The following is a 17,429-nucleotide window of genomic DNA, read 5'->3' as shown; positions in this document are numbered from 1 at the left end:
GAGAGGAAGGGTCAGGGGATAAACCTTAGTGGGTCCAATTGAACACAGCTGGAGGTATTCACTGGCTTAAGCAGACAGCTGCTGACGTTCAATTATCTAGGGCACCTTGTGTCAAGACAGAAACCAGGTGGGTGTCCAAGATGGAAGACTGCCCACCAGAAGCCTACGTGAATTAATTGTGATTTGCCTTGAGAACAATGTAAAAGGCAAAGGTGCATACCACTTGTGGTAAAAGGTGCCTCCAGGAGAGAGCCCCTCTAGAGGGTATTTGGCCTACTCTTCCATGCTGGCCAGACATATTGGAAGAGGTCAGAATATCAACACTTTACACCACTCACAAGCCGCCCTTCCTATCCCTATTTTAATGAGCACAAACCCACATATAAATAATCCACTATGGATAACACATGCCCCACCATCTTATAAATGATTGCCTTTCGCGTAACCAGCGGTGCTGTTACAAGCTGTGTTCGTTATTCCGTGTTTTCAACACACAACATTACTGCTATGTAGGTTTCTGCGGTTGTGCTGTGTAGTTCTCTGATGTTTTTCGGGTTTCACCGCATGTTGTTAGGATGTGATGGGAACTTTTACAGGAACTCGCTTGAGCTCAATTCGTAGAGTTAATCGCGTCGGTACAAATCCGGAATCAAATCAAGGAGCTATACGGTAAACCCTCGCGATGCGCGAGTTCTGGATTCGTGAGTTTTGCATATTCCAGTATTCACGAGTGTATATAGTGCCAGACCACCGACACTCGGGAGGTGTGCACAGACTTTTACATTTGAAACTCTTTGCGAAGGTTAGGCATGCTCCCTCGGCTGCCCGCTTAGTCCTCAGTCTCGCAGCAATCTCGCACTGAACTTGCTATTTTACTTTATACGTACTTACAGTCGCCTCGTTAACACATTTCGGTATAAACGAGTCGACTGTGAGGCTGATGAAAAACAAGTTAATGCAATTAGGGAAAGTGCTGCGGCTAGCGCTCCGCAAGAGTGCTAAAATTATAACTGTGCAGGGGTTTGAGAATAGGGTTTTCCCCTTTTTTCTGAATACAAAACACCAAACTGAAACCTTTTGCAAGGAATCATGTCTGCATTAACCACATATAGTTGTGGTGAAAATACAAACAAAAAACATGCTCTGACACACCAGAGACAGCTTGTCTTTTTGCTGTTCGCCTTTTGGCGTCCTCTGGTCTAACACTGTTTGAGACTAGGCTCTAAAGAAAGCTGTCTCTGGTGTGGACCAATCAGTTTAAAAGACAATGCATATACTGTCAGAGCATGTTTTTTGTTTGTATTTTCACCACAAGTATATGTTGTTAATGCAGACACGATTCCTTGCAAAAGGTTTCAGTTTGGTGTTTTAACATCTTAACACCTGTTTTGTTGCCATAAAAAAGGGGAAAAACCTAGTGTTATATCTTGATACTGGCAAAGGAGGTCCCATGATTTGCAGGTGTTGTCAAACACCTGCATATCCAGAATTTGTCACCCTTACCACCACCTCCATAGTCGTCAAATCATCATCAAAGATGATTCAAAAATAAAATGTTCTTTATAAAGCAGTACTTACTTAATTATTGTAGTCAATGTAATTAAACATTTACCATTCTCCCCCCTCCCCCATGTTCACTCGTACCAGGAACGTAACCCCATTTTTAAATCCTTTATATTAAGTTCACTTGCTTGCTTGCGCGCTTACGACCGTGTAAATCTTTTGGTCGTTTTTTAACCCACTTCCCGTGATCCAATCGAGCTGACATTTTGCACACAGACTTGTTGTGCGTGACAATTTATTTTCGTGAAATTTTTTGTTCCAAAATGTTCAACATTTTAGGAATTTATTTATTTATTGAATTACCAATTGCTTAATGGTGGCAGGCAATCATCTGACCCATAGGTGGCAGCCATCTCAAGCCAGAGGACGAGAGGACTCTAGCCGCCACGCATATAAAGGATTTATAGTGAAAAACTTTGTTTTTACGGGTAAATTTTTTCCCATTGGCACAAGCTTCCTGCATTCGTGAATTTCGCATTCGCGAGAGTTTTCAAGAACGTAACCCTCGCGGATAGAGAGGGTTTACTGTGCAGGATTGTGTCTTACATTGGGTGACCATACCTGGTTCTGGGAAGTTCCACTCCTTGAATAGAAAGGCAGAGCTGGGCTTGGAGACGTCGCCCACACCCGCCAAGTTCTCCGCTCGTATGCGGAACTGGTATTCCTTGCTGTCCTCCAGCCCACTGATCTGATGGCAAACACAATACATACAATAAAATGATGTGTAAATAAGCAGCATCTGTCAACAGATGGATGTAAGACAAACAACAGAAAAACGAGATTTGGTATGTCAGTGACATAACTGGATTGAGAGATAAAGTTTAGCACTGTTGGATTTGCTACAGCAATTACATTTTCATCATACTCATCTAATTCACACATTTTGAGAGAGAAGACAATTAAAGGAGTGTTTTTTTAATTCTAAAATAAAAAATATTTTTAAGGATTAACCAAGAATAACTTTCAATTAGCCATTCTGTCACACCGCAAAGATTAACACAGTATTTCAAAATCAATCTAACTTTGAGCATTTTAGGGGAGCAGTGGTGCAGTAATTTATGCACTGAACTGTATAAGAGAAAGCCTTAGTATGATTTCCAAACACACCGAGCAATTGTGTTGAGTGGTATCTGAATCGGCTATCCCTCTGCCTTCATCAACTCACATTGGCCAGTGTAGGGAAGTATGGTCAAACAACCCCCATGAGTGACATGACATGGGGAGGCCTTCATTCAGCGGTGAAGTGACAACAGAGTATAAATTATTACTATTGTTGCAATATTATTTGAGTGTTCCATTCCGTGTAAGGTGCAATTGCTGCTCCTTCAAGAATGGTCTAAAGACTCAAAACTAAATCGAATCAGGAAAATGTACATGCGTCATCATCATCATGAAGGATTCCTTTATTCTTTCTGAATGTAATCTCGATCTTGAATACAAAAAAATTAGGAAGAATACACTTGTACAAAATATAACGTGGGGAAAACGTCAAGTCCAATCTGTATTGAGTGATTTCTCTATAAATCAAGTACGGGAATTGCAATGACTCAATGTCCATCCATAATTATATCCTGAAAAGCATAGAAGGTTTATATTGACTGTAGCCCATGGTGGTGATAGGGCAATACGATTCGAGATTTTATTTGATTTTTTACTTTGTACCACAGAACTTACATTTGTGTTCCCAGTATAATACTTTACACAGCATTTGAATGCAGTGGAACGACCTGTAAGGCCAACTTATTATTTTATTTCCTGAACACCTATCCTGCGATGGCAACAGTCTGCAAGTACAAATAAGATAAAAACTCACATTCATGATAAAGGGCCATTGCTCTAAACGTCACCTATTCATATTCTTGGTTATTTCGGTAAAGTCACGTAGATAGAAAACAAAAATAAAAATCGCAACACAAGCAGTCATCTTCCACCTGAAGAAGACCGCTTAGGATGCAATAAAAACGTCGTGGGTTTGTTGCGTTTAATTTTTATTTTGGTTTTCTTTTCTACGTGACTTTACCGAAAGAACCAAGAATATAAATTCCTGCAGTCACGAAAGTTTTAAGTCTAAACGTCACCTATTGCATTATTTTTCATTTTTTTGGCACTGTTATTGACAAATATGTGGACTTAATCTCCAACAATACATAGTGCCACAAGCCATATTGAAAATTAACAAATTACTCCATTGACATTTTACGTCGAAGCAGTAAGGTGTAAGCTATGAAATTAATCGCAAATGATATTCGCGAATAATGTAATTATCATGGAAGCAGCTGCAGGGTTTGCACATTCGACCACTGTTGAATTGTGACATAGCCAACACGGTGGCATAGTATGAACAAAGCTCGATTATTGCAACTTACTCCTCTACGGTACGTCTGGCAACAACATTAACAAGAGGCAGCGTATACACAATTCTTCGGCACGTGTCGTGACGGGTACTGCAAGATCCGACCATGTTCGGCCGGTGCTCACTGAGCTACATTGGCTTATGGTTGCCAAATGAATACATTATAAGGATGCACTCATTACACGCAAAGTGTTTGCCACAAATCAACCACAATAACTTGCTGATCTTGTCAAGGAACATAAACAATCACGCGAACTCCGGTCATCCTCGCTGCAGTGGCTTTTGGCTAACCATCGAACAAAGACGGTCAATGCGCTTCTGCGGCCGACTTGAACGTTCTCCCTGCCGATATTAGGAAGCCACTGGAGCTATGAACTTTAAAATCTATATTGAAAACTCATTCCTTTAGAACTGCGTTTGTGTGTGTTAGCTTGTTGTCCTTCCCCTGCACCTCTGATTAGCACGGTTGGCTCCGTTCCGTGCGAAAGAAGTTCAACATGGTACGTACCTTGCACACCCGCTCTCCCATAGACTGCGTTTTGGCCTCGTTCCATTCCCCAGCTTCGCCCGCCACCACTTCGCAGTAATCCACGTAGTAGTGCGTCACGCTGGCACCTCCCAGGAACGTTGGCTCCTTCCAACCCAGCACCATGCCATCCTTTTGGGAGTTGAGCAACGTAATCCCATGGGGAGGCGATGGGCTCACTGCAGGAAGGACGAAGAAGGGTGACACTGAATCAGGCAAATTGTTCACATTCTTGGGGGGAAACTCGTAATTTATTATGTGTGTGTTAGAGCAAAAACGTTCATTCTTGCATTCGAATGTATGCTGATAATAGCTGGCTTCAAGCAGGCGTATCCTTGTGTTGCACACTCGAAATTAAGGACGTGGGCAGGTGCTCCAAATCGAGGCAAGCACATTTATTTATTGTAGTTAATATTAATCTTGTGAAGAACCGCACCGTCACTCTGTAAAATGCAACATCGCGTGTTACACGCAGCAATTCGGTTATTCATTAACCCTTTCTCTTAAACCCAATTCTACTACTTATAAACCATCCTTGTCTTTGACAATCACATTTGCACATCACTATTCGACTATTACTTTAATCCTAAGCTGTATGTCTATCTATACCATCCACTTATATCGGTATATTACACCCATTATATTACTGTGTCTGTATGTGTACAGTATACGTACTGTATCTCACCATTGTACAGCTTACTACTTTACGTGTTCTATTCTCAATAGCATTGCAAGTAGTCATACTCTGGGTACATGGGCATGGTTATAGACTAAATAGTATTAGAGTTAGAGAATTACAATGACAGTAACTAATTACAGTGCGTCATCCCTTTACAATGCACAGTGCTAAAACGCCTCTAATTGCATATATCACAAACGAACAATTCAAAGCCAAGCTTAAAGTCTAGAACAAGTCTAGAACAAGTCTAGAACATTTATATAACGATCAAAAACAACCTTTGGGTCCTTTACCTGTAAAATGCAACAGCGCATGTTACACGCAGCAATTCTTCCGAGACACCATTAACCATGTGGCTGGTTTACACGTGCGGTTATACTGGTAGGAACGAAGTGGACCAGCCTACAACAGATTATATCGTCCGTCCGTCCGTCTGTGTAGCAACATCGCCCCCTACTGCAAACACTTGGCATGACCCTACAAAAACCTTTAGACTCAGTGACGCTTTCCTGGCTAAACAAGTGTAACATTCCCTTATAATTCCCTCAGATTGCTTTTAATTAAAACATTTAAATTCATGAGGCTTTCCTGGCTAAACAAGTGTAATATTCCCTTATAATTCCCTGAGATAGCTTTTAATTAAAACTTTTAAATTAAAATTTAACTCACAGCACCCTAAAGCCTACAGCTAGGCCTAAAGCCTAGAACTAGGCCTCACACTCTCCCTTCGTATCGTACCCCCGCGTATGTGCAAGGGAGTTAATGTTTAACAATGTTACATTCCCTGATGCTTTTAAATGGAAACATTTAAGTTTAAAGCTTTTACATAAATAATTAAAACATTTAAATTAAAAATTAACTCACAGCGGCCTAACGCCTACAGCTAGGCCTAAAGCCTAGAACTAGGCCTCACACTCTCCCTTCGTATCGTCCGATTCGGTGTAGCAACATCGCCCCCTACTGCAAACACTTGGCAGGACCCTACAAAAACCTTTAGACTCAGTGGGGCTTTCCTGGCTAAACAAGTGTAATAATACATTATGTTCTTTGGTTATTCGTTCCTACCAGCCCACCCCGCAGGGTCCTGTTTCATTAACCCTGCCAGCCACCTACAGGCCCGACTCAGTTATCACATGCTGCTGTACACACATGCATTGATGCACTGCACAGCACATCAGGACCTTCACAGAACCACACTTTACTCCCTTGCTGCACAAGGATATAATTAAAAGAGTGATCCATTCCTAATGTGCCACACTTGTCCCTCATTGTTTTCGAGGTGTTTTTTTATGGAATCTTTACAACCGCTTAGTTCATTTGCACGAATAAACAATAAACGTTGTTGTGGGGGAATTAAACAACATAGGCACACGATGCATTTGAATACCTGCAAATATATATATATTTTATTACACATCCCATCAGCTCCACAGCCTTCTAAGAGTGCATAATGGCCAACTTGCAATTTGAGTAAAATTGCACCGTCAAGTCAAAGTAAATGTTACATGATCAGTTTTGCCGTAAAGTACGCAATGTGTTTGATTTCCCCATGTGTTTTTATATTTGTGTTCATTTAAAATCTTTGCCTGGTTAAATGCAGAAGCTGAAATACAAGGGCCATTTACAATAAAGTAAAATATATTTCATGTAAAATATTAAAATGTTGCTCTGGACTCATCCTAATAATGCACTAATGTGCTACAATTACAATGTATACTTTTAGGAATAGCACATTATAAGTGTATATTAACATTTAAAATGTTTAATCATTGTACTGCAGAACCGTTTAACAGAAACCTTTACAATATTTTTATATGTGCTGATTAAACTGAAATTAAAGCCTTCCTACTTGAATGTTAATCAATGCAAGAGAAGACCATGGTGTTGAAGGAGGGGAGTGATGGAGACAGATGCATTGTCCTTCTCCCATGAACAAATGCAAAATAAACTATGAACAATTTTTTTTTATTTCACCAGGTAAGGCCCACTGAGCAATATTGCTCTTTTTCAGAAGCCACCTGGCTACAAATTATAGCTCAACGAAGTGGCCTATCGTGTTGAAATTAATTGCAGCCAAATAATCTAAACACATAATTGTAAATGTGGAGGGAAAAACCAGAGGACCCGGATAAAAATCCACGCCACCACAAGGAGATAAACATGCAAACTCCAAATATATAGGCGTCAGGGTAGGGATGGAACCCACGCAATCCTGCATGCCAGGCGAGGTAGTTAACACCTCCCCATTGTGGATAATGGGAATATTCATGTTTCTAATGCTTGTGCTCAACGTTACGTGGTTGTTAGATTTTCTGTAATAATACAGAGTTTGTATTCTTACGTTTTTTTAATTCTTTCTGATGCCTGAAATTACACGCGACAAAATCTGAAAGCTAATCAGGTATCTGTGGGATTGCTGACAGGAATGAGGGCCATACGTGTTGATGTCGTCTCACCAACAAATTGAGCCAACCAGTGAGGCTCCATCTATCTGACACACACACGCTAATGTGTGTGTGTGATAGCTGAGATGTGGAATGTAGCGTGAAGCCAAATATGGCACAGCGCTATCTAAAACAATTACGATGACGAGGTATGTATGTTGAACTTCTTTCCCACCATACATACCCAACTATACTATCGTACCTCCGTGCTAATCGGAGGTACGACAGTAACGATGAAGGCGATTTGAACATGACTAAAATATATCAATGACTATAATGATGATGGACAGCAATGATGATGGTCATCATAAAGGTGAAGATAGATGAGAATGATGGTGGAAATGGTAAATGATGATGATAAGCATACCAGTGTTTGCTGCGTATCTACTGGTCCATTGTTGTAAATATGCCTTTTCCAAGAATTTATATTAAGAGTGATATTGTCTATTTTTTTATGTAATCGATTTTATTTTATATACGGATTCAGCGACTTCCAAACAAGAATGCAGTGCCTCCTACCTGCGCACTCACACTTTGAGGCAATACAAGGCCAAAAAGACCCCCCCCCTGCCTCGTCCACACAAAAGACATCTGCAGGTTAATTGCTATGGAAAGTTGTAAAACTAGAATAACTACCCTTAGGGGCAATTGAAAGCATCTGTTTCCACAGGCCATGAGATGGCTGGAGGAAGGGGACAGGAGCCAGGCCTTGATGTGACTTAGGAAATTACTGTACTTAAATTAATTAGAACAAACAGACACACACACACACGTGTACACCAGAACCGACCAATCACAGGCCAAGGAGCGGAATCAGAGGAGTTCCGCTCCGTTGTGAGAAGAGGAGTCTGAGGTGGGAGATTTTGCGGATATAACTAAAAATCCAAACCACGCAAATCAGTCTAGCAACGGCAAGGCCCTCGAAATCAACCAAGGGTGTCGAGCGCTGACAGAGTATCGCTGAATGTTTTATTCGATATTTACCCTTACGTATTGAGTCGCTTGCAGAGTCGAGGACTGAGATAAGTTGTATTGTACTAAGCTATGAGAGTTGTGAGAAGCTAAGAGGCGTGCTAATACAATTGATGAGTTTTGGGAGTGAGTAAGACGCGGCGACAAGAGGCTCACAGCAGGAGCCCTCCTGGAAGAAGGACGGCGCTGCAGCCCAGCAGATGTGCTGACTCGGAACCCCGAGCACACACCAACAAAGGTCGAGGCGACATGGATCAACAGTGTCGAGCCTTGCAGGGGAGAGGGGCGATGTGTTTGCCGAGCGTTGAGTTCGGCGCTGACAGTGTATCGCTGAATGTTATCCTACATTGAGTGCCAACTCCCTGAAGCAGCTCACAGCAGGAGCCCTCCTGGAGCAGGGGTCGGCAACCTACGGCTCCGGAGCCGCATGCGGCTCTTTACGGGCTGCTTCTTGACGATATGTACGTATGTACATAGATGCATTGCGGCTCTTGAAATACTGAATTTTGTACCGAATTGGAAAGAAATGGCTCTTCTTGTTGTTTTGGTTGCCGACCCCTGTCCTGGAGGAAGGGTGGGGGAGGCACCAAGGGTGTTCGCGCGAAGCAGGCAGCTAATGACAAGGACCTGAACGTGTCCACTGAGCAGCAAGAAGAAGTCGTATAGACAACTGCCTGAGGACTCTCTTCAAGAAGGGGGGGGGGACGACAGGCGCTGTCTCTCCAAGCCGTTCTACAGTCTACAAGGATCAACAGTGTCTGGTGCCAAGGGCGGTGAAGTGCTGCAGCCAGCGGACGAGCTGCGAGCGCTCTGGTGACGGGATCATCGTGCACATCAACGCAGATGGAGCCGAACCCATAAACCCTGCCAGCACAAGCACCGCCGACAGCGAGCAACGTGCCGACTCGGCAACCACCCAGCGGTGGAGAGAGACTGACGACGCAGGAAGAATAAGTGTGTTCGACACACACATACACGCCGACCCAGCTCCCTGCTTGTGTAACGACATAAATGAGCAGTTCTAGGGCGATACTGTGTGTACTATACATAAGGGCTCACTAGAGGTCAGATTCCGGATGTCACGGAGGTCGGGTCAGGACATGACAGTCTGGGTGAACCCACAAGAGCACGTGACCGGACAAGGGGACACGGGGAGCCCAGAAGGGGGTGAGCGGGCCACGTGATGTGGACCCAGAGCCTCCACGAAGGATCGAGAAGGGGGCGTGACACCTCAGGAGAGGGAGCGTGGCTGTTCAACCCGGGGAAGAAGTTGCCTTCTTCGATCCTCGATCCTTGCTCTTCGGTCGCCGCACACGACGACCCGACGACGTGTTGGCTGTTCTGGTTCAACCACATAGAGATTCCGTTCAAGTGGTTAGGTGGTTAGGGATGGTGGTCACCACCTTACGTAGTTAACCCATAATGTCCATGGTTGCTTGGAATGTACATAGTTAAACTTGGAACGTTGAGTGGTGCTCATTGTGTTAGTAAATAAACATGTTGCCTCCAAGTCTTGGTGTGCCCCTGATTAGAACCCACTACACAAGGAACGCTGCACCGCGGAAGCTGCTAAACTCGTCAGAGTAACAGAAATAGTATGTGGACAACTTATACCATACCTGCCTGCTATAAGCATTGAACCTCGTGCTCTCCCTCCCCACACACACACAACACGCATATCAGTGCGAAATAAGTTATCTGTTTCAAAAAGGGGTGCCATCCCAAGGTGGTGTGTTAACTATTAGCTGATCGTGAAAAGCATTGTTTTGCCACTTGAGTTGCATGAATACGGTCGTTTATAATTATAAGCCATTCATTTATTTTATCGCATAACCTTACCAATTAATGTATTAATGACACATTCAACTTTTATAAGCATATATGTTACGATTCTACACACTCAAAAGGAATACTATCGTGTTGAGATTCTTCTTTTGATCACAGAATCTTGCCCGGGAATTCATTGATGTCCCATTAGCCAATTGATAAGCATCTGTTCGCCAAACATATACACTCACACGCATACTCTTGTTTCAGGACATTGCGTTAATTGCATAATCTTACCAATTAATTCGTTGACGTATACTTTTGCCATTGGGTACATGTTTCTTTAGCACGGTTCCGTATGAATATTGTCCTTTTTTTTAAGGACTTTTCCTATCGCCATGTATAGTTGTGCTACTCTGAGAAGTTAGCCTATTCTATTCCTTTTATTCGTTTTAACAACGTAACCATTGAGGGTTAATTGGACAGATCGATGAGTAGAACCTCTACAGGAGTACTGTAGTGGCAATTCCGATCATAAGCGTTTTCGCATATTATAGTGTTTTTAGATATAAAAATTGCTCAACACAGAAGAGTCTGAGTGGTTCCTTCCTAGTTCATGCATAATAATCTGGATTATAATAACTCTATCCTGCGGTGAGATCTGAATTCTGAGACTGGGCATAATTACACTAAAACATAATGAGTTAAAGTTAAATCGAGAATCATTGTATTATCACGATTGGTAATACAACCCTAGACAACGAAGCCAAGCCTAATTTTCATAATTTCATAAATTAGCATAAATTTATACATTTACACTTTTAATTTAATTTTCTCAAATAACTTTTCAAGACAATATATACAACGCCATCAACACGCACCATCCTCTATCCAATTGTAATCCACTTACTTTTTAAGCCTCATCACCATCCATGGCACACATCAGTGGTGAATTGTTTTAAAACCTATTCTGAGCCTCTTCTAATTTGATTCGACTTCAAATGGGTGCCTGGCGCAGTGTGTGATCCATCACTTTGGAGATTTGAGTTGGTGAATCACATGGGGATTTATGAAACTCCCAAAGCCACAAGGCTGCGAGATGACAGTGCATCAATGGATTATTTAATCTATCTGAGTGGACATTTGAGTGTTATCCACTCTAAGGTATACCAGTTCCCTCCCATATGATCTTACGACTCAGTTTGGCTTTGCTGAGCAGCTCGACCTCTGCTACATCTTCATCATCAGCAGCAGTGGCAGCACTCATGTATCAATATCAGAATAAATGTATCAAAATCATAATTATTATCATCAACTTCATTATCTTATTTTTACATCATCAATGTCATTATTTTCCTGTGAGTCTCCATTCTGCCACTTTCCAACATACTCTGCAGTTCACAGGTCAAATATAAAAGGGTAAATTGGAGGTGCTAACGGATGGAGGTGCCACATATGCAGACTGGACTGTAACACTCTCCCTGGCACAAACCAGATCCTCCAAAGTGTTATTGATGTGAGTCCAACCAATGGCATGACTTTTTTTTTTGCAATTATTCTGGGTCAACATTCACTCCACTGTAATCCCAGCACATTTATCCATTTAGAAAATGTGGCAAGAGAAGTGGTGAAATGGGATTGTGTTCGTAGCATAATTGGTCATGCATGACTCATTAAACATTGCATTTTTGATATGTTTTTTTAAACCACTTTGTGGCAGAATGATGGCCAAAATAGCTGCATGAATCAAACCCAAAGTCAAATGTATACATTTGTAATGACAGGGTGCCACCTATCGGCCTGAAGGGGTAATCGCGGTTATAGGTATATTACGTAATGCCTAATTATGAGGGCGTATCTGGGGTAAAGATGAAAGGCGGAGTCAGTCGAGAAGCTCCGGGAATCTGCTCGAGGGTTCTAGAAGGGGGCGTATCCAGAGGCAGGGCTTGGCCACGCTGGAGCTTATATAAGGGGGACCGAACTAGAGGTTCGGTGCTGTTGCGCGTCCTGGGTCCTAGCTGCATCGCTGCTCACCGTCATCTCTTTACGTCGTCTGACCTCGTGGCCAATCTCCTGCAAGGCTCTCACCATCGCCATCACTGAACTAGTTGGGCAGCTGCGTAGTTGGATGCCGATGATGGGGTTGTGTGTTAGGGTCGGCGATGTGTAGCTGCGTTACATAAATGTATCGCCCAGTGTGCTCTTAATAAATAATAAGCATTATACACGGCGTGCCTCAGAAGCTGCTCACTACACATTGATTTAAGTGTGCATGCACAGGAGAGTAGATTACACTTTGGGTATCTAAAGTACTTTCTATCAAATTTGGCACGGCTGCCATGCAAAGCCATTTTTTTCGCGGCAAAAAAAAGATTTCAGTCAAATCAAAATTTATATTTTTATATAAAAGCCGATTATTTATATGCATACAAAGAATGGCAGTCGCATCATCAAACCCAACCTGATTATTTTCCAGATATAAATTGATCTACATTTCTGATGAACAATTGTTCTCCCGCAGCAGGGATGCATTTTTTGAGCATGGTGGACCCGAGACAAAGTGCCAAGGCATACTGATTGAAGCCATAACTCGAGTGGGGCGCCACCTTACACTACACTGGTCATTATGGCAGTTCATACGATTACAAGGCGTTTGCACATATACAGGGTGCTTCAAAATGTTTTTGACACTTATATGGGACTATCGTTTTTTTGGAAAAAGAATGAATAACATACTGTAACATGATAACAAATGTATGTTAATAGCTTCAAAAAGTCAAAGAGTCTCCACTTGTTCGCCATCATTGTCAACACATGCCTGGAATCTTCTCCAGGTGGTCTCCAGAGCCCAGAGGCACATTTCTTGTGGTATTGTTGCAAATTCTCAGAAAAGTTAACATTTTCTTGAAGCACCCTGTATATTGATTTGTTTTCTGTTACCGCAAAATGATATCCACTTTTGCAGCTACAATTCAGCCCTGGCCACCAAAGGATTCCATAAAAAGAATAGCTAATCCATAATGATTTATGTCTCAGCAATATGAAATAGCACTGCACGCTGCATATTGCCCAGATGTGGTGTTGGATTATTTAGACTGCTTACCATGTCCACCGTGATTTCCAGTGTTCCCTTAACCTCTGTTTACCAAAACAATTCCTTTAACCCTTTGCATGACGGTGTAGTCAAAGCAAGAACTGTATGAAACTAAATGGATATAATTTACTTTCTGCAAAATGGCAGATGAATGATGTGTGTATTTAATTAAATTCGGATTACCATGTAAAATGTGCTTAACTAAACTGAACTGCATTGAATACATTTTGAAACTAATTCCGTACATCTAAATTTTTACGTGGAATGGTACGCAATTTTGAACATTTAATTTGGTAGACGCACAGGTGAGTGGTAATTTTTGGGTAAATTAGAACTCAGCACCAGAAAATGATAGCAAATGCTCTGCAATTAAAAAACTCCTTTGGAATTAAATGGAGCAAATATAAATGAGTGTCTGCAAAATGTATTCTTGCAACTCATCGTCATCGATCAGCACCCATCATCTTCAAGGCAAACTTACCCGAGCTCTGAAGTATTTAAATATTTGTCTCTTCAATAAAAGATAAAGGCCAGCGCTTGACAAAGAAAAATAAATCAAGATTTCATCATACATTGATGCAGCTCATTTCTTAAAAAAGCACTATCTTACTTAACATTATAACCCTTCATACACTTCACTATAGAGATAAAGGAGTCCATTAGTTCCAAGGTCTTGTTTACTCTATACCAAACTTTACTCGAGTCCCATTGAAGCAGAGCTTAAGGCACTCAGCACACCACACACAGGTACACTGTGGGAAACCGCAGTGCAGTCATTAGCGCACTGTGCTACACACCCCGCGATTCGAGTTTGATTCTCTGCTCATGGCTACCAACACCAGCAACGATTATCCAAATGGGTTTTGGATCGACTCAGCTTCATAAATGAGTCACTGGTGCAATGTGTAACTATCACCACTTGGGAGACAAAAGCGACCAGGCAGGGTGTTGGACACCCACCCACTCCATGTGCCGTGCTGGCCTTCATAAGTGCCCGCTAACAGCACTTGTCCCAACAGACTGTGAAGGCTAAATGGGGGATATAATAATAGGGTTTTTTCCCTTTTTTCTGGCAACATAACTGAAAACTTTTTACAAGGATTCATGTCTGCATTAACCACAATACTTGCAGTCAAAATGCAAAGAAAAAACATACTATGATAATATATGCATTGTCCTTGAAACTGATTGGTCCACACCAAGGGACGGCTTTCTTTTGAGCCTCGGCCCAATTGGTGCTCGACCAGAGGACGCCAAAAGGCGTACAGCTCAAAGAAAATGCACTATCAAAGTAATGAGGGCTCGGGGTGAGCATCTACATATAATTAGACCTCCTTTGCCAGTACCAAAATATAATAATAGGGGTTTTCCCCTTTTTTCTAGCAACAAAACTGAAACCTTTTTACAAGGTTTCATGTCTGCATTAACCACAATGTTTGCAGTCAAAATGCAAACAAAAAACATACTGTGATAATATATGCATTGTCCTTGAAACTGATTGGTCCACACCAAGGGACAGCTTTTTTTTGATAGTGCATTGTCTTTGAGCTTAACGCCTTTTGGCGTCCTCTGATCGAGCACCAATTGGGTCGAGGCTCAAAAGAAAGCCGTCCCTTGGTGTGTACCAATCAGTTTCAAGGACAATGCATATATTATCATAGTATGTTTTTTGCTTGCATTTTGACTGCAAGTATTGTGGTTAATGCAGACATGAATCCTTGTAAAAAGGTTTCAGTTTTGTTGCCAAAAAAAGGGGAAAACCCCTATTATTATATTTTGGTACTGGCAAAAAGGTCTAATGATGTAAATGGGGGATATTTGTGTGGAGCAGCAGTATAATATATTGGATGTTTTGTTTTACATGCCATGTGGAAGCGTCATGCAGTAAGTGTGCAATGGTGGTGTGCACTATGGTCCGTTGTGGACAAGAGACCGTGGCTCTCTCAGTGTTCTCAACATAGCTGAATAGGTGCTCTCCGCTATAATAATGCAGGGGCAGTGAGACAATGTACTGTGTAGGGTAATTTGCACACTACACCACAGATATGCAAATGCCCCTGCCATCCAGAGTTCCAGGTCCAGTCTGACCGAGGTTGGTAGAACCTGCTAGCGTCCCAAGAGTTAGGGTTACAGGTGGTCCCTGTTATCTGGCAAGGATGGCATCTGGTCTGATGCATGTGGACGCTCTGCTGGTCAGTCAATTGATATACCAGGCAAACAAACAGGTGGCAGATGAACATCTAAGAATGGCAATGTCGCACTGCAGAGCAGGGCAAGTAATTAATGCAATTCAGGAGAAACCACCTCAATTACTCTCCCGCGAATCAATAGGCAATGCATATTTAAATAAATCACAAGAAAGGTACGAGGTTTGTAATGGAATGTTCGAACCACTAGCGTTGAAACACTTCACCTCCACTTGGTGTTATGATACATTGTTGTGATTCTGGGTCACAATGCCATTAGTCACATTTTTCCTTTTAATTACAGAGTTTGTTTATTGTCCGATTTTTTTTCTGTTTCGTTTGAACAGTTTTGGTAGCTTAATTATCCTCAATGTAGCATTAGCACATTATTATATATTTTTTGGCACGAGTTGAAAAACACAATTTTTGACACTTGCAATGTGATGCTTGTATCATTAACATTAAGAGTCAATGTTTAATCACTGAATGCATACGAACCGCTTCACCAATTCCCACACATAATGCACTCACAAAATCCAGAATTCGTAGTTTTTCCCCTAAATGCCTGCAGTTTGCCACTTGGGGGCACTCAACGCAAAATAGAGGCCAAGATGTCGAACATGGAAATGAGTCATATCCTGTGTACTGTTACTAAATAATAAACATTCAACGAGAATGTTGAATACGATGGATGAGGCGAAATCAAGTGTTTAAGACATGAACAATTCGAAGATGATTACCAATTATTTACCAAATTGAAGCTTATTGTTGTTTGTTATGAATTACAATTCACGTGAATGGGCTAGAGATGGACGTAACTGATTAGCATGCCCCTCATCCAATCGCGAACATAAAGAAGATGTTGGTATTTAACAATTTGTTTTGACAAAGTGATCATATAAAAATATTTTACAGAAATGAATTGGGAGTAGGGTAGGGGGGGGGTAACTGCTGTATTGTCATCACCAGTGTGGTTGCTGAATGCATTTTAATTTAGCCATTGGGCAAAGGCATGGCAGAGGACACGCACCTATAGGTGGCAGCACCGTCACAGCGTCGGACTCTTGCGAGAAGTCGCTGAAGCCCGCAGTGTTCACGGCACGCACGCGGAAAGCGTACTTCTGCCCCGTCTCCAGCCCGTGCACCACAAACCTGCACAGCAGCAGACAGCCAGCCCCGCAGCCGCCACCACCACCCACAACGCCAATGAATCACGTTACGATCAATGTTGTACCCTTGCAATTTCTTGCTCGTGCCACAGAGTGTAATTTAGCTCGAGAATTGCCCCGATCGGGGTGAATCTGGCCTGCTATTTTAATGCTGAACGGGCGCCTATGAAGAGGTTGGAGTACATACACTTTACTCCGCACTGTAGGACCCTGCCGATCAACTTTGGTGAACCCATTTATATTGCTCGGTAGGACTGAGTTAACTAGCACTATTGTTTAGTCTGTTGTCCTTCCCCGCACCTCCGATGAGCACGGTTGGCTATGTACGGTGCGAAAGAAGTTCAACATACATGTACAACTGTCATGCTGGGAAATTGATACCGGCAAAGACTGCGTCTCCCGTGCTAACCATAACACTAGAGCAGCGAACTTGCAACAAGAGACATGGAATAATCAATCTTGATTTGAAGCTTTCGTGACTGCAGGAATAAGCAATACTTAGTATTTTACCCCAACCTCAACCTGTCCTTTTAAGCAATGGTCTCTTGCTGCTGATGTTGAGAACCAGCCAAATGTCGACACACACTGTAAAGAATAGAGTTCCGTGTCAATTGTGACGACTTCTGAGGTCGTTCCCTTGAGCCCTTACAAGTGTTAGAAATGGCATTTAAAATTG

The 17,429-nt window shown here is 42.1% G+C and overlaps 1 protein-coding gene across 1 annotated transcript in view; it reads right to left on the bottom strand.

The window, feature by feature from the left end:
- Positions 1–17,429, bottom strand: part of LOC144717852 (myomesin-2-like) — a 99,954-nt gene that overhangs the window by 32,948 nt on the left and 49,577 nt on the right. Inside the window, exons 17-19 of the mRNA XM_078593566.1 lie at positions 16,615–16,736; positions 4,425–4,621; positions 2,125–2,251 (exon numbers count right to left, since the gene is read on the bottom strand). Coding sequence (XP_078449692.1) covers positions 2,125–2,251; positions 4,425–4,621; positions 16,615–16,736 — 446 coding nt within the window. The remainder of the gene's footprint in view (positions 1–2,124; positions 2,252–4,424; positions 4,622–16,614; positions 16,737–17,429) is intronic.

The sequence above is a fragment of the Lampetra planeri genome, chromosome 4, assembly GCF_965212315.1.
Source record: "Lampetra planeri chromosome 4, kcLamPlan1.2.h2, whole genome shotgun sequence".
In the NCBI taxonomy this organism is placed as follows: domain Eukaryota; kingdom Metazoa; phylum Chordata; class Hyperoartia; order Petromyzontiformes; family Petromyzontidae; genus Lampetra; species Lampetra planeri.
This window is presented reverse-complemented; position numbering and strand designations above follow the sequence as displayed.